Genomic DNA, 19,982 nt, shown 5'->3' on the forward strand with positions numbered 1-19,982 from the left:
GTACAAAGTGGAAAATGGAGGGTTTTGTTTTCCTTCCATAATTCATGTGACCCGATCTTTGGTGGTTGACTTTTGAAAAGCAATAGAGTAAAAAATGTGAAAACACTTTTATAAACTAAATATTCACTGATAGTAAAATAAACATGCTGTAATGTTAATTTTATCAACCGTCTAATCAAACTGGCTAGTTATGGACTGGTAACCTGTCAGTTTTACCTTACATTTAATAGAAATGCTTCTACTTAGGGAAAAACCTATATGCTGCTTTACAACACAGCTGCTGACAGGTGCTATAATTTGATGTCTTAGCCTACACTTGCTTGATTGACAATGACTGACATGTGCCATACTTGCTTGTGTATTTACTAGGGAAGTAAAACGGCCAAGATTTCTCACAAATAAGTGATACCGGTAGGTTTCTCTGCCTTGTTGGCCAAAACTTAATAATAATCTAGGGTGGAAAATAAATAATAACACATGTACGATTATTCAGAACTCTGTAGTACAGTTGGAACACATAATTTATAGTAGAATAAAATTATCTTATATAAACATAACTTTATAAAATGGATATTTATTCGTTTTAATTCAAGTACCTATATTTTACATGAATAATAAATCAGTGATGTCCAAAAACAATGAAAGCAACTTTTACCATTTTTCACATCATGGACAAAATATTTTACTCATAACAAATTAGTAGGTTCAGCCCCTGATTTAGTAAGAGTATGGTCCTTTGGTTGGTAGGAAAGTCTAAGTAAAGAAGATGTGATATTGCTTATTGAAAATCAGTCAACAGTATTGATCAGTTACTGTACAAATACTGCAATTCAAATATAAACATTCATAACTAAATCACTCTTAAATAAAAGTCAAGATTAATATTTGGAAACCTTCCAGAACACCATTTTAATCTTCTACATTTCTTATAAGGTAAATATTGTTTATTTCACTTTCTTCTTTAAAAGTATCATTCTATATATAGAGAGAAATACCTCAGGCTTCAGTAATTGTATAAATTTAAATTACTTTAAATCAAACAATTTTATTAAGACCTACCCAAACAATCTATTTGGCCAAGAGTTTTATGGTACATTCCTTGATGCAGTTAATTGCATTTTGTTTTCCATGTGCGTCATTACTTGTTTCTTTAAGATGTCTTAGAATATTTATGTGTATCAAAGAAAAATAAGTGTAACTTAAATGTACTTAAGGATAATTTTAATTATTGTCACTACTTTAGCTTCTCAAGAGAGAAGAAGGTGGACCTTCCAGTATTCTGTATGTTTATGCAACTTCCAAAATGTTAGGGTTAACCCAGGCAGCAGCTTGTGCTCGTGAAACAATTCTTAAAGAATTTGAAGATGTTATTGTTACTCCAGAATTTTTGGACTTAGAAGCAAGTCATCTCTGTGAGATTTTGAGTGCAGATGCAATAGCAACACGAAGGTATTTTCCTTTCATAAAGCTGTATCATGGACGTTAGAACTGAATAATGTTAAGACATTTAAAAGTAACCAGCGTAATGATAAAAGAACACAGTATTGTGTATAGCAGTTAGTGTAAAACCACAGTAAACAGAACAAACTGTCAGAAATCTGATATTAGATAAACTAGTTTTGACACATTTACACATTCTCTTCAGTCTCATGTTTTCTTCTGCTAGGAAAAACAACTGGTTAACAAATGCCTCCATGACCCCAATTTTACAATTGTAGGTAATTTGAAATTAGGCAGGCTTTTGATTAAGTAACCTTTGACAGCTCTTTTTTTATATATAGTTATCAGTTTTTTACAAAATTATTGTTGTTTTCCAATCAACTTGAAGTCCAGAGTTTCTCATATTATGGAAAATGACACTGCTTTGGTTTCCATATTTCATGTCTTATTATTATTATTTTATGTTCAGAAACTCTCGTGTGTGCACTTCTTCCAGTTTCATGTACATAACTTTTCTCACAGGATTGGTATAGTATAGTATAAATGGCTTGCTTTTATCATCAGATGTTTTTCTGTTTGAAGTTAGGTAATTTTTAAATAATCAGAAATCAACAAAAATTTCACACTAAATGGATATCTACATAACAATAAGAATCATTGAAAGCTGCATAGTCAAAGCTTGCCTAATTTAAACACTTCCTAACGTCACTTTAAACTCAACAACGTACTTACTTCTTGTGTTTTTAAGGGAATTTTAGTACCAGAAGTCACATATGCATTTGTTGACCAGTGTTTTTCCTGTCAGAAGAAGATATGAAACTAAAGAGGATATGTAAATGTGTCGAAACTAGCTTCTTTAATATCAGACTACTGACAGTTTGTTCTGTTTCTCATCAGTAACCGACTTCTATATCTTAAGAGTTGTTGTGATTACATACTTTATAACTGTAATTTACAACAAATATTGGGAGTACACTGATAAATCATAGGTGACTATTAATTCAAAAGCCAAGAACCAGTTATGAAAGCTTCTGACATGATGCCTTACCTCTTATAAGGTAATACAATTTTCTAGATTTGTACTGCCCTCTACATGCACAATTTTCACTCACCACTATCCTTGATGCTACCATCTACCATCACATAGTTTTTCATGATGTAACTGCACTGTAGCCTGCAAATGAACATGCAATAAATTCATTCTGTACTCTAGAGCACTGTCATCACTTTCCAATTTGCCATTCTAGTGGCAGTTGTGCTAAATTTTGTCCCTGTACTTACAGTTTTCTTGTGCATATTTCCAGTTACTTCTAAATTATTGTGACAACTTTTAGTTTGTTGTTCTTTATTTCTGCTGGCCTAGTATTTGTGGATAATATTTTCTTTTTCATTCCTACCAAATGTTACTGACATGCCTTCTGTTGTAGATCTGGCTGCAACTAATCTAGTATCACTTAATATTTCTATACCTTTGGGCTTCATGTTTTTTGCAGAGGAAGTTTCAAACGTGTTACATTGTGACTTTTAAACTATCTTGCAGCCTTCTATGTCTTTAAAACCTCAGCTGAATATCCCTTGTCTGGTTCTGATGAAGAGGATGTGGACAGCTTTCACTCATCTCCAACCTTTGCTGTGCTGTCCCATGCTACCTCTGTGGATTTCCTTTGTCTTCATTCAATTGTTTTAACACGATTTCTCAGGTATGTACCCTGTTATCTCTTTTCCATTCGCCTCTTTCAAGACTACCCACTATTCCCCTGAAGGGATTTTGGCAGATACATGTACCATTCTCTTTTCCACGTTAGTGTACTTATCTTCCTTAGTCTAATCCCTTCATATATTTTTCCTGTGTTGTTGCAATCTCCTTTGTGGATGGTCTCTTGTCTCACATGTATCTATCTTCCTTCTATTTGAAAGACCTCCATCCAGCTTTTTTTTTTATAACTGTTTTTGGGAATCTTCCAGATCCTTTGGTTGGAAGCTGCACGTCAGTATTCTTCCCAAACCTCTCCTATTGCTATTCCTGTGTCTTACTGCCCTGTATTCTCTCCACTATCAGTGTCACCTTCCGTGATTTCTGCAGTGAGTAGCACAATTGCTAATCATTGTGTTTTCCGATGCCAGTTTCACAGGTGACTATCTCGTGGGTTGTACCACTGCCTCCTTCATCTTTTTGACCCATTTTCCACCCTGTCCTCGGGATCCCATTTTGTGTCAGCATCTGTCAGAAGGTGTTCATGATATTTTGCACGAGGAGGCTATTAAACATGTGGTTTTCAAGAAAACCAAGAATTGGCATCTTGTCATTGATTTCTCAAATTTCAACTGTTTCATCATCCTCTCACCATGGAATTTTCTTTTACTCTTTACTTGGTTGTTTCTTCCAGGTCTTTGGATGACAAGGGTCAATATCTCTGATGCTTACCTTCATATCTCCATTGCTCCTGCATCAAGATGTTATCTTTGATTTGTTCTTAGAGGTTTAATATTTTAATTCTGTGCTCTACCATTCAGTCTGGCATTGGTGCTATATATCTTCTGTTGTGTAATCAGAACCTTTACCCACCATTTTCACATTCAAGTTTTGAAGTTCCATTATTATATAGATGACTGGTTCATTTTTAGATCAGTCCCAACAGGCCTCTTACTAACATACCCATTGGGAGGCAGCTTGTGTAGGAAGGAAGTCTTGTCAAGCTGAAGAAGTTTTATCTCACCCCCTTATAATATCTTATCCATTTTGGAGTAATTTTCAACACTTACCTCAGCAGGCTCACATTCTACTTTTCAACTAAAGTGGTTAGAGATCTTGATTTATAAAGCCAAATTCTTTCCTTCTCTACCTTTTGAGGGTCTAGTCTTTCATAGAAGCCCTCATATGCTGGAGTTATGCGTACATATTATCTTCAGTGGATGTTACACAATCAATGGAATCTCAGTTGGGATCCTTTTAACTCTACCATCTTTGTCTGGTAGCTTGACAGGGACAATATGTTCCTCTACCTCCTTTGTTCTAATTTATACACTTTTTGAAGATGTTTTTCTTAGAGAGTGAGGGGAGTATCTGGTTTCTTAGGATATCTCTGGTCATTGGACATAAATTTTTTGGAACTTCTTGCAGTTCTTCAGGACTTAAATCATTTCCTGCCTTTAGTAAGAGGCCATTGGTCATGATCCATTCTGGTAATTCAACTGTTATCTTTTACATCAATTGACAAGGTAGCATTTATTCCCATTTGCTTTGCTTGTGAACATTGTACCTCTTTCTCTGGGCTGAGTCTCAACATTTTATTATTATTATTAGATCTTAACTTCTCTAAATCTGGCAGTGGATCAGTTATCTCAACAAAGATTCTACTTACAGTGTGGTCTCTTGCTTCTCAACTATTTCGGTGGTTATTTTACCTGTTTGGTGCTTCTCTTTTGCTAAACTGGACTCTCTCTGTGAGTAGCCTCCCTTCTTTCTTTCTTTATCCACATTTCTTCTTTAAGTTTTTCCCAGAGGAAATGATGCATTTTCCAGAGTTGGTCTTTGCACCATGGTTTCTAGTCTTCTTAGTGTTTCTCATCTTTCTAATTTCTTTACTTGGTACTATCACAATGATTTACCAGTTCCTACCATTGCTGGCTATAAGGTAGCCATGTGTGATACTTTTTATCCTGTTTCACTCATTTCATCTGATTCATTTGCACAGTCCAATTCCCCTACCTTATTGGAATCTTACTATGGTCCTTCTTGCATTTGAACCAACTCTCCTTAAGGCATATTTCTTCTCCTTCATATGTCATCTGTTGTTACTCCCCACTTCTGTCATCATCATTGTTGCTTCACTTCTGTCATCTTCATCATTGCTTTTCACTTGTCATCTTCATCGTTGTTCCCACTTGTCATCTGTTTATTGTTCCCACTTCTGTCATCTGTTTGTTGTTCTCACTTCTGTCATCTTCATTGTTGTTCCACTTCTGTCATCTTCATCGTTGCTCCCCACTTGTCATCTGTTTATTGCTCCCCACTTCTGTCATCTTCATCGTTGCTCCCCACTTCTGTCATCTCATCTTCATCGTTGCTCCCCACTTGTCATCTGTTTATTGCTCCCCACTTCTGTCATCTTCATTGTTGTTTTCACTTCTGTCATCTTCATCGTTGCTCCCCACTTCTGTCATCTTCATCGTTGCTCTCCACTTCTGTCATCTTCATTGTTGCTCCCAACTGGTCATCTGTTTATTGCTCCCCACTTCTGTCATCTGTTCGGTGCTCTCCACTTTTGTCATCTTCATCGTTGCTCCCCACTTGTCATCTGTTTGTTGCTCCCCACTTCTGTCATCTCATCTTTATCGTTGCTTCCCACTTCTATCTTCTTCATCGTTGCTCCCCACTTCTGTCATCTGTTTATTGCTCCCCACTTCTGTCATCTGTTCGTTGCTCCCCACTTCTGTCATCTTCATCGTTGCTCCCCACTTCTGTCATCTGTTTAGCAGGCTAGCATGTGTTCCACAACTCACAGATTTATAGCTAAATACCTGTATTATTTGACCAACTCCTTATCTGGGTGTTGATTGCTACCCGTTTCTATTTTTGATACATAATTTTGACTGTGAAAGGGTAAGTTACTTTTATTGTAGTCTTTTCTCCTTTTGTGAATCAAGTTCTGTGTTGAATATTGCCTGTCCAGGTGTGCTTAAGTATAAATTTGGACCTTATAGCTCTACAGGTCTGTAACACTCATTGGAGAAATGGTATTGTGAAACTCAAAGTTTCCAATGTCTGGGTAATTAAACAGTGTTCATACACTTCTTATGAAAGCCATAAATTATTTTAAGAAGAGCATTTAGCTGATGTAAAGATGTAAAAGACAGAAAATTTAACACTTGAATACCCCTATATAATAGAGATATTTTATGTGCCTACTTGTACAACATTTGATATGATTTTATAACCACACAATTTACAAATATAGATTCTGACAACCAAGTAATGATACTAAACGAAATAAACAAATAAAACTTCCCATTTGTAATTAAAAATGTAACTATCTAGCTCATTACAATATTAATTCTTTCTAGCTATATAAACAAATACTGGCATATTTATTTGGCTTTAAACCATTCGTTTCTCCAAAATTCTGTAAATAGACATAAGACAGAAAATTGTAAAGAATATAGTTGTAAAAACTTAAAATGTTGATACCAGTGATCTAGTAATATTGTATATAGATTGTTATTAATTACAATTTGAGATGAACAAATCATAAGAAAGGTACACTAGTGTAAGAAGATATTTGATGTTGTTTTTTTTATATATGGTTTTTACACATATAATTTTCTCTAGAAGTGGTTTTTTTTGTCATCACGGAGACTGGTTTTTATATATATAATTTTCTCTACAAGTGGGTTTTTTTGTCATCACGGAGACTGGTTTTTATATATATAATTTTCTCTACAAGTGGGTTTTTTGTCATCACGGAGACTGGTTTTTATATATATAATTTTCTCTAGAAGTGGGTTTTTTGTCATCACGGAGACTGGTTTTTATATATATAATTTTCTCTACAAGTGGGTTTTTTGTCATCACGGAGACTGGTTTTTATATATATAATTTTCTCTACAAGTGGGTTTTTGTCATCACGGAGACTGGTTTTATATATATAATTTCTCTACAAGTGGGTTTTTTGTCATCACGGAGACTGGTTTTATATATATAATTTTCTACAAGTGGGTTTTGTCATCACGGAGACTGGTTTTTATATATATAATTTTCTCTACAAGTGGGTTTTTTGTCATCACGGAGACTAGTTTTTCTTACAGCAGTGGGATAGATTCGCTGAATAACAGGAGATTTGAGCTAATTTCTGTTACTGAGTAGTTTTGAATTTCTTTGAATTTGTGAGAATAAAATAGTTTACATGTAACTTTGTTACATCAGTAAAACAAACCCAGAGTATATATTTGCTTTTTCACAATGGATGGTTGCTTTTACCACATCAATGATAGCTTCTGTCTGACTGACCTGGCCAAGGTCATCTACAAGATGTTTGACTGACCTGGCCAAGGTCACCTACAAGACAGTTTAAAACTTGTATTATTTACTTCCAAGGTAGCATCAGGCTTATCACATATATATGGAATGTTATGGAGTCATTATACTTGCGTGGATTGTACTGAGTTTTGCATTATGTGAATGATTTGCTGAAATCATGTTTTAACTGATTTGTAGTGAAATTGTGATGGCACTTCAGATCTTTACTATTTTTTAATTAAATTTTAAAAAACATAAGTTACATTTTACTACTTTATAATGTATAATCACGTTTCTACTGATACATTTTTTGACTGAGAAATAAACCACTATAATTGTGTTACTAAACATTTGAAACAAAGAAAAACAACTTTTAAAAGGAAGTTGTCCATAATTTTCTAAAACAGCTACATTAACACTGACTGGTATATAATTGGTTCAAGTAATAATGTATCTGCATATATGATACTTTATGAAGGAAATATTTACTATTCTGAGTGTATGATATTTTCTAATATAACTTTTTTTAAATTATTAATACAGGTTTGATGTTCAAATTGTTTCACATATTGTATGTCAGAGTTTGGCCATATATGTATATGTATATATGCTAGCATTTAACCAGTCAAAAATCATGGGGCAAGTTGTACCACCCTCACTCAATAGTATACCCTAATCTCATATTTCATAGCTAATTGAAACAGATACATCTTGAGAAATGAACCTTGATCAACAAAGAGGTTATCAAGGTAGTTGAGTGTTAGTAAATGAACTAGTGTCATATTCATAGAATAATTGTCAGTGAGGTTAACAAGTGTTAATACACAACACTGTGTTCCATCAATGGCTTTTATCTGATTTTGCTTGGCAACAAAAGTATAACTTAATATTGTTGTTGATCTGTGTACTGCAAATATAAATTAAAATGTGTAAACTGGAAACATTTTTGTTGATTTATTGATTTAGAGTCTCTGTTGATAAAGAGATTTGTTTTTATGATATTTTGTATTATTATTTGATATAACAGAAAATAACTTGATTCAGAAACAGTTTAAGTTTACAACAGAATCAATATTTTTACTATAATGATAAATGTTATACACTTGGTTCTAGGCTAGGTAACCCCACACTGTGTCTTTATTTTCAGGTTATTAAACAAACACCCACTACTTATATAGTACACACACCCCATGCCCCCCCTGAAACCCCTCTCACTAAAATTGGTATGGGCAGACAGTAATCAAATTGTTCTATCTGGATAAATGCGTTTTGGCTATTATGACTGTACTATTTGGAGATATCAGGTGTGATGTGATGTGACATATACTGCATTTTGTTTAGCTTAGAGTTTGAGGAGGACAGTAATTTATTTAATAGTTTCTGTATTTTTCCATAATCAACTACCAGTCACTGCAATCATATTATTTCCTAATGGACTTTTTTCTGATTTTTTTATAATATTCAGAGAAACAAATTTTGTAAACAAGTTTATTTATTGTGTTATAATTACACGACTTCCTGTACTTTTTGGTGGCATATTTTTTGTGAGAGTTATAATATGAGTTTTACTGTTTGTTTTTAAACTTCTGTTATTTCTTTTATATACTATGACCTATCAGTCTAACATGCATCTTAAAACTGTCTCATTTATTTATAGTTTTGTTTCTCATAATACCTCACTCTTCTGCAGACAGTTTATTTTGAATAATTTCAGAACTTTTAGAACAAGACATAAATTTGGGGTCCTTACTTCACATTGTATGGGTTGATGGTATTAACTTGTTGCCGTCCTTTTGTAATAACATTTCTAGATTATGGACAGCTAGTGTTGATAGCCCTTGTGTATCTTTGTATTTGAAACAAACAAACAAAGAGTATTGGTCATTTGTTTTCCTAAGAATTATGCCCGCATGGTATTGTTATTTTGCCTCATTTATATGACTTTTTATGACAGTTCCATATATCATATATGCAGAAATAAGGTTTTGAAAAGCTGGTTTTATATTTATTATGTCAGAATGTATGCCTCATTGCTGGATGGGTTTTTATGCTGTTCTTTAAATTGATTTCCTTTAGTATTTGTGTTTGTAGTGTTAGCACTGATTTATTTGCATGGCAGTATAGCTCAAGCAGTTAGTACAGTTAGACACCTTTATTTTGTTTGTACTCTAGTTAACTTTCACAAAATTAAAATTGACAGACTTCTTCTGTGAAACTTCCATTAAATTATATAAAATTAGACGAGCTTTTATTGTGGGAAAAACCTGAGATTGTCTACAAGATTTTCTTGAGAAATATGCGAGGAATCTGTGTTTATTTTAAATTACTTTAGTATTCAAAGAAATGTTAATATTAATACTGTTTGCTTGTAGATAAACCTTCTGTCATTTAGAGTTGTCATGTAAATATGTTTTGTTTTCAATTTCTTTTAAATCTGTGTTGTATTTTCATATAAATGTATTCGGTATACACTAAGTTGTTAAAATTATTATATATAGTTTTATGTGTAAAATACAAAAATTGACAGTGATTGAAATGTTTTTATCTAATTTTACTTTATTAATGTTTTGTTTCAAAGGAAGGACAGTAAAATTCCACTGTATTATTGTAGAAAACCTGTATATATATATATTCATGTTATAAACTTCACTGTTGTTACAGTTTCCTGTCATCTGACTTGTTCATTCCTTTTCTCTACTCTTTTCCTCCACTAGTGAGATTGTCATATATTTAACTGCATTAAAGTGGCTAGATCACGACTTTTTAAACAGAGAAGAGTACATGCTTGAAGTCATGAAATGTGTACGGTTTCCTACAATGACACTGGAAGAAGTCCTTGCTTGTTTCCATCCTCCTATTTTGCCTCGCATCACACAGATGCCTGCTCTTAGAGATTTGCTATTAAAAGCAACCTGGTAAGTGGGAAAAATATTAAGTTTGTATGCAAGGCCTGTATATAAAATTTGAGTGGATGTAGTTATTAAAATGATCACTATGGATTTAAAATCTGTATAGCTTCAACTTTATGCTAGAAATCTATCAAATTACTGTGTAGTGTTGAAGTTTTGCTGCTAAAACTTATAAGCTACTGAAAATAATTTTGATAGTATAAATTTCAGGATGCAGACTCTCATTGGCTAGTATTAATACATCAATGATACATGAGTATATTCAGTCATTTAAATTGAAGGATTTTTTGTACAGAAAGTGATTATAATTCTGTTACTTTAACTCAGCCACCAAGGTGAATAATTTTTCTCTACTGTTTCATCACAATAGAATCAGTAATAAATGCACTTAAGTTACCCCCTGGATTACCATAGTTGTATCCAGAGCTTTAAATGATTCTATTTGTAATTAAAATTCCACATAGGTTCATTCAGCTACTTAAGAATCCAATTCATAAGAGGAATTATTTTTCTCTGTTGCTGTTGTTACAATACAAGCTATGAAATTAACTTCAAAATCACTATTATAACTATTGGTTATTACAGTTGTATCTAGAGCTTTAAATAATTGTCTCCTTTTTGTGAATGTCCAAGCAAACAAGTCCAATTTGCTTAAGAACACTCCTTGGCAAAAATAAATAAAAAATCACACAGTCTACCTTCAGTTTTATTACTTTTACATTCACTGCCTCACTTAAATCTCTGTATCTGCATGTATTTTCAATACCTGACACAAATGTCTAGGACTTAGCTCTCTAATAGCAACAGTATTACACATGACAAGAAACACTTTGAGAAAGACAGTGTCAACAGTATTACAAAAGCATAATACAACAATTAGACTACATACACAATGTATAATTTATATCAAGTTATATAAGGAAACTTATCAAAACTATTACCTTTAAAATAATTAACTTTTAACACTGTTGTTAATAAAACTAAATGATCATTACATTTCAAATCACTAAATAAACAATAACTTTTAAACTAAACAGTATTGTATATCCAACAATAATCCCCACTTAAGAAAAATATTTATAATATTTTCTTATGCTACATACAAAGACTGTTCTTAGGTTGATATAGTCTGTATATGCAGTTCCTTTGTTGGTTTCTCTTTACACAGGGCATCTGGAAGTACTTCACCTTGACAGGATCCCTGTCTGAGGTATGACTTGTCTGATCTATCTGTTTACTGGCACAGTAGATCTTGTATCTCTTTCTTTTCCTAGCCAATCAGTTTGTCGCTGATGATGTCTGATCTTTATACAGTGGTCTTATGCCTAGTAGGTCTTTATTTTCTGTGACAAAATCCGTGCCTTCTGATTCTGCATCTATAACAGCTACAGCTACCATATCCATATGTGTCTCAACAACTTCATCCATTAAGTCTTCATCCATCTAAAAGTATCTCTTCAACAGGTCAGTGTGCTAACTTTTCATCTACTTTCACTTTATATTCCATTCTTTTGACCACTTCCTGCACCTCAAAAGGTTCTTTCCACCACAGGTTGAATTTGTTGTTGTCTATTGGTAACAGAACCATGACCTTGTGTCCAACCTAGAAACGTTGATTCTTAGCTTTATTTTGATATGAGTGCTTTTGATGTGTATAACTTTCGCAGTAGAAATGTCTTGACAGATTTGGTACAATAGTCCTTTCTGTTCCTCTGTTCTGAATGTCCCTTGTTGTGCTTGACTTTACTTCAGGAACTGTCCTAAAGTTTCTGCACTGAAGAGTTTGTTGTGCTTGACTTTACTTCAGGAACTGTCCTAAAGTTTCTGCACTGAAGGGTTTGTTGTGCTTGACTTTACATCAGGAACTGTCCTAAAGTTTCTGCACTGAAGAGTTTCTTGTGCTTGACTTTACTTCAGGAACTGTCCTAAAGTTTCTGCACTGAAGGGTTTGTTGTACTAGACTTTATCTCGGGAATTGTCCTAAAGTTTCTGCACTGAAGAGTTTGTTGTACTAGACTTTATCTCGGGAACTGTCCTAAAGTTTCTGCACTGAAGGGTTTGTTGTGCTTGACTTTACTTCAGGAACTGTCCTAAAGTTTCTGCACTGAAGAGTTTGTTGTGCTTGACTTTACTTCAGGAACTGTCCTAAAGTTTCTGCACTGAAGGGTTTGTTGTGCTTGACTTTATCTCGGGAATTGTCCTAAAGTTTCTGCACTGAAGGGTTTGTTGTACTAGACTTTATCTCGGGAATTGTCTTAAAGTTTCTGCACTGAAGAGTTTGTTGTACTAGACTTTATCTCGGGAACTGTCCTAAAGTTTCTGCACTGAAGGGTTTGTTGTGCTTGACTTTACTTCAGGAACTGTCCTAAAGTTTCTGCACTGAAGAGTTTGTTGTGCTTGACTTTACTTCAGGAACTGTCCTAAAGTTTCTGCACTGAAGGGTTTGTTGTGCTTGACTTTATCTCGGGAATTGTCCTAAAGTTTCTGCACTGAAGGGTTTGTTGTGCTTGACTTTATCTCGGGAATTGTCTTAAAGTTTCTGCACTGAAGGGTTTGTTGTACTAGACTTTATCTCGGGAATTGTCCTAAAGTTTCTGCACTGAAGAGTTTGTTGTGCTTGACTTTACTTCAGGAACTGTCCTAAAGTTTCTGCACTGAAGGGTTTGTTGTGCTTGACTTTATCTCGGGAATTGTCCTAAAGATTCTGCACTGAAGGGTTTGTTGTACTAGACTTTATCTCGGGAATTGTCCTAAAGTTTCTGCACTGAAGAGTTTGTTGTGCTTGACTTTATCTCGGGAACTGTCCTAAAGTTTCTGCACTGAAGGGTTTGTTGTGCTTGACTTTACTTCAGGAACTGTCCTAAAGTTTCTGCACTGAAGAGTTTGTTGTGCTTGACTTTACTTCAGGAACTGTCCTAAAGTTTCTGCACTGAAGGGTTTGTTGTGCTTGACTTTATCTCGGGAATTGTCCTAAAGTTTCTGCACTGAAGGGTTTGTTGTACTAGACTTTATCTCGGGAATTGTCTTAAAGTTTCTGCACTGAAGGGTTTGTTGTACTAGACTTTATCTCGGGAATTGTCCTAAAGTTTCTGCACTGAAGAGTTTGTTGTGCTTGATTTTACTTCAGGAACTGTCCTAAAGTTTCTTCACTGAAGGGTTTGTTGTGCTTGACTTTATCTCGGGAATTGTCCTAAAGTTTTTGCACTGAAGGGTTTGTTGTGCTTGACTTTATCTCGGGAATTGTCCTAAAGTTTCTGCACTGAAGGGTTTGTTGTGCTTGACTTTATCTCGGGAATTGTCCTAAAGTTTCTGCACTGAAGGGTTTGTTGTGCTAGACTTTATCTCGGGAATTGTCCTAAAGTTTCTGCACTGAAGGGTTTGTTGTGCTAGACTTTATCTCGGGAATTGTCCTAAAGTTTCTGCACTGATGGGTTTGTTGTGCTAGACTTTATCTCGGGAATTGTCCTAAAGTTTCTGCACTGAAGGGTTTGTTGTGCTAGACTTTATCTCGGGAATTGTCCTAAAGTTTCTGCACTGAAGGGTTTTTCTCCTATGCTTTTCATAGACCTAATCTCAGATTGTCACCTCTTGAGACTTGCAGAAGTTTCATGTTGTGGTTACCTTTCTTTTCTACAGTTTTAGTGATGATACTTAAACAGCTTTGGTTCCCCCAAACTTTGTCTACCTAGTATATTTCTGATCACTAAATAATAAATGTAGTATATTTCTGATCACTAAATAATAAATGTAGTATATTTCTGATCACTAAATAATAAATGTAGTATATTTCTGATCACTAACTAATAAATGTAGTATATTTCTGATCACTAAATAATAAATGTAGTATTTTTCTCATCACTAAATAATAAATGTAGTATATTTCTCATCACTAAATAATAAATGTAGTATATTTCTCATCACTAAATTATAAATGTAGTATATTTCTGATAACAAAATAATAAATGTAGTATATTTCTGATCACTAAATTATGAATGTAGTATATTTCTGATCACTAAATAATAAATGTAGTATATTTCTCATCAATAAATAATAAATGTAGTATATTTCTGATCATAAATTATAAATGTAGTATATTTCTGATCACTAAATAATAAATGTAGTATATTTTTCATCACTAAATAATAAATGTAGTATATTTCTGATCACTAAATAATAAATGTAGTATATTTGTGATAACTAAATAATAAATGTAGTATATTTCTGATCACTAAATAATAAATGTAGTATATTTCTGATCACTAAATAATAAATGTAGTATATTTCTGATCACTAACTAATAAATGTAGTATATTTCTGATCACTAAATAATAAATGTAGTATATTTCTCATCACTAAATAATAAATGTAGTATATTTCTCATCACTAAATTATAAATGTAGTATATTTCTGATAACAAAATAATAAATGTAGTATATTTCTGATCACTAAATTATGAATGTAGTATATTTCTGATCACTAAATAATAAATGTAGTATATTTCTCATCAATAAATAATAAATGTAGTATATTTCTGATCATAAATTATAAATGTAGTATATTTCTGATCACTAAATAATAAATGTAGTATATTTCTCATCACTAAATAATAAATGTAGTATATTTCTGATCACTAAATAATAAATGTAGTATATTTGTGATAACTAAATAATAAATGTAGTATATTTCTTATCACTAAATAATAAATGTAGTATATTTCTCATCACTAAATAATAAATGTAGTATATTTCTGATCACAAAATAATAAATGTAGTATATTTCTCATCACTAAATAATAAATGTAGTATATTTCTCATCACTAAATTATAAATGTAGTATATTTCTGATCACAAAATAATAAATGTAGTATATTTCTCATCACTAAATAATAAATGTAGTATATTTCTCATCACAAAATAATAAATGTAGTATATTTCTGATCACAAAATAATAAATGTAGTATATTTCTGATAACAAAATAATAAATGTAGTATATTTCTGATCACTAAATTATGAATGTAGTATATTTCTGATCACTAAATAATAAATGTAGTATATTTCTCATCAATAAATAATAAATGTAGTATATTTCTGATCATAAATTATAAATGTAGTATATTTCTGATCACTAAATAATAAATGTAGTATATTTCTGATAACTAAATAATAAATGTAGTATATTTCTGATCACTAAATAATAAATGTAGTATATTTCTGATCACTAAATAATAAATGTAGTATATTTCTCATCAATAAATAATAAATGTAGTATATTTCTGATCATAAATTATAAATGTAGTATATTTCTGATCACTAAATTATGAATGTAGTATATTTCTGATCACTAAATAATAAATGTAGTATATTTCTCATCAATAAATAATAAATGTAGTATATTTCTGATCATAAATTATAAATGTAGTATATTTCTGATCACTAAATAATAAATGTAGTATATTTCTGATCACAAAATAATAAATGTAGTATATTTCTGATCACTAAATAATAAATGTAGTATATTTCTGATCACAAAATAATAAATGTAGTATATTTCTGATCACAAAATAATAAATGTAGTATATTTCTGATCACTAAATAATAAATGTAGTATATTTCTGATCACAAAATAATAAATGTAGTATATTTCTGATCACAAAATAATATATGTAGTATATTCCTGATCACTAAATAATAAATGTAGTATATTTCAGATCACTAAATAATAAATGTAGTATATTTTTGATCACTAAATAATAAATGTAGTATATTTTTGATCACTAAATAATAAATGTAGTATATTTCTGATAACAAAATAATAAATGTAGTATATCTCTGATCACTAAATAATAAATGTAGTATATTTCTGATCACTAAATAATAAATGTAGTATATTTCTGATAACTAAATAATAAATGTATATTTCTCATCACTAAATAATAAATGTATATTTCTCATCACTAAATAATAAATGTGGTATATTTCTGATCACTAAATAATAAATGTAGTATATTTCTGATCACTAAATAATAAATGTGGTATATTTCTGATCACTAAATAATATATGTAGTATATTCCTGATCACTAAATAATAAATGTAGTATATTTCTGATCACTAAATAATAAATGTAGTATATTTCTGATAACTAAATAATAAATGTAGTATATTTCTGATCACTAAATAATAAATGTAGTATATTTCTCATCACTAAATAATAAATGTAGTATATTTCTCATCACTAAATAATAAATGTAGTATATTTCTCAACACTAAATAATAAATGTAGTATATTTCTCATCACTAAATAATAAATGTAGTATATTTCTCATCACTAAATAATAAATGTAGTATATTTCTCATCACTAAATAATAAATGTAGTATATTTCTCATCACTAAATAATAAATGTAGTATATTTCTGATCACAAAATAATAAATGTAGTATATTTCTGATCACAAAATAATATATGTAGTATATTTCTGATCACTAAATAATAAATGTAGTATATTTCTGATCACAAAATAATAAATGTAGTATATTTCTGATCACTAAATAATAAATGTAGTATATTTTTGATCACTAAATAATAAATGTAGTATATTTCTGATAACAAAATAATAAATGTAGTATATTTCTGATCACTAAATAATAAATGTAGTATATTTCTGATCACAAAATAATAAATGTAGTATATTTCTGATCACAAAATAATATATGTAGTATATTCCTGATCACTAAATAATAAATGTAGTATATTTCTGATCACTAAATAATAAATGTAGTATATTTCTGATCACTAAATAATAAATGTAGTATATTTCTGATCACTAAATAATAAATGTAGTATATTTCTGATCACTAAATAATAAATGTAGTATATTTCTGATAACAAAATAATAAATGTAGTATATTTCTGATCACTAAATAATAAATGTAGTATATTTCTCATCACTAAATAATAAATGTAGTATATTTCTGATAACTAAATAATAAATGTAGTATATTTCTGATCACAAAATAATAAATGTAGTATATTTCTGATCACAAAATAATAAATGTAGTATATTTCTGATCACAAAATAATATATGTAGTATATTTCTGATCACTAAATAATAAATGTAGTATATTTCTGATAACTAAATAATAAATGTAGTATATTTCTGATAACAAAATAATAAATGTAGTATATTTCTGATCACTAAATAATAAATGTAGTATATTTCTCATCACTAAATAATAAATGTAGTATATTTCTGATCACTAAATAATAAATGTATATTTCTCATCACTAAATAATAAATGTGGTATATTTTTGATCACTAAATAATAAATGTAGTATATTTCTGATCACTAAATAATAAATGTAGTATATTTCTGATCACTAAATAATAAATGTAGTATATTCCTGATCACTAAATAATAAATGTAGTATATTTCTGATCACTAAATAATAAATGTGGTATATTTCTGATCACTAAATAATATATGTAGTATATTCCTGATCACTAAATAATAAATGTAGTATATTTCTGATCACTAAATAATAAATGTAGTATATTTCTCATCACTAAATAATAAATGTAGTATATTTCTGATCACTAAATAATAAATGTAGTATATTTCTGATCACAAAATAATAAATGTAGTATATTTCTGATAACAAAATAATAAATGTAGTATATTTCTGATCACTAAATTATGAATGTAGTATATTTCTGATCACTAAATAATAAATGTAGTATATTTCTCATCAATAAATAATAAATGTAGTATATTTCTGATAACAAAATAATAAATGTAGTATATTTCTGATCACTAAATTATGAATGTAGTATATTTCTGATCACTAAATAATAAATGTAGTATATTTCTCATCAATAAATAATAAATGTAGTATATTTCTGATCATAAATTATAAATGTAGTATATTTCTGATCACTAAATAATAAATGTAGTATATTTCTGATAACTAAATAATAAATGTAGTATATTTCTGATCACTAAATAATAAATGTAGTATATTTCTGATCACTAAATAATAAATGTAGTATATTTCTCATCAATAAATAATAAATGTAGTATATTTCTGATCATAAATTATAAATGTAGTATATTTCTGATCACTAAATTATGAATGTAGTATATTTCTGATCACAAAATAATAAATGTAGTATATTTCTGATCACTAAATAATAAATGTAGTATATTTCTGATCACAAAATAATAAATGTAGTATATTTCTGATCACTAAATAATAAATGTAGTATATTTCTGATCACAAAATAATAAATGTAGTATATTTCTGATCACAAAATAATATATGTAGTATATTCCTGATCACTAAATAATAAATGTAGTATATTTCTGATCATTAAATAATAAATGTAGTATATTTTTGATCACTAAATAATAAATGTAGTATATTTCTGATAACAAAATAATAAATGTAGTATATCTCTGATCACTAAATAATAAATGTAGTATATTTCTGATCACTAAATAATAAATGTAGTATATTTCTGATCACTAAATAATAAATGTAGTATATTTCTGATAACTAAATAATAAATGTAGTATATTTCTGATAACAAAATAATAAATGTAGTATATTTCTGATCACTAAATAATAAATGTAGTATATTTCTCATCACTAAATAATAAATGTAGTATATTTCTGATCACTAAATAATAAATGTATATTTCTCATCACTAAATAATAAATGTATATTTCTCATCACTAAATAATAAATGTGGTATATTTCTGATCACTAAATAATAAATGTAGTATATTTCTGATCACTAAATAATAAATGTGGTATATTTCTGATCACTAAATAATATATGTAGTATATTCCTGATCACTAAATAATAAATGTAGTATATTTCTGATCACTAAATAATAAATGTAGTATATTTCTGATAACTAAATAATAAATGTAGTATATTTCTGATCACTAAATAATAAATGTAGTATATTTCTCATCACTAAATAATAAATGTAGTATATTTCTCATCACTAAATAATAAATGTAGTATATTTCTCATCACTAAATAATAAATGTAGTATATTTCTCATCACTAAATAATAAATGTAGTATATTTCATCACTAAATAATAAATGTAGTATATTTCTCATCACTAAATAATAAATGTAGTATATTTCTGATCACAAAATAATAAATGTAGTATATTTCTGATCACAAAATAATATATGTAGTATATTTCTGATCACTAAATAATAAATGTAGTATATTTCTGATCACAAAATAATAAAATGTAGTATATTTCTGATCACTAAATAATAAATGTAGTATATTTCTGATCACAAAATAATAAATGTAGTATATTTCTGATCACAAAATAATATATGTAGTATATTCCTGATCACTTAATAATAAATGTAGTATATTTCTGATCACTAAATAATAAATGTAGTATATTTTTGATCACTAAATAATAAATGTAGTATATTTCTGATAACAAAATAATAAATGTAGTATATTTCTGATCACTGAATAATAAATGTAGTATATTTTTGATCACTAAATAATAAATGTAGTATATTTCTGATAACAAAATAATAAATGTAGTATATCTCTGATCACTAAATAATAAATGTA

The 19,982-nt window shown here is 29.7% G+C and overlaps 1 protein-coding gene across 1 annotated transcript in view; it reads left to right on the forward strand.

The window, feature by feature from the left end:
- Positions 1-19,982, forward strand: part of LOC143249999 (uncharacterized) — a 70,279-nt gene that overhangs the window by 25,433 nt on the left and 24,864 nt on the right. Inside the window, exons 5-6 of the mRNA XM_076500634.1 lie at positions 1,244-1,449; positions 10,171-10,371. Of these exons, the coding sequence (XP_076356749.1) occupies positions 1,244-1,449; positions 10,171-10,371 (407 nt within the window). The remainder of the gene's footprint in view (positions 1-1,243; positions 1,450-10,170; positions 10,372-19,982) is intronic.

Source organism: Tachypleus tridentatus, chromosome 4, assembly GCF_004210375.1.
Source record: "Tachypleus tridentatus isolate NWPU-2018 chromosome 4, ASM421037v1, whole genome shotgun sequence".
NCBI classification, from domain to species: Eukaryota; Metazoa; Arthropoda; class Merostomata; order Xiphosura; family Limulidae; genus Tachypleus; species Tachypleus tridentatus.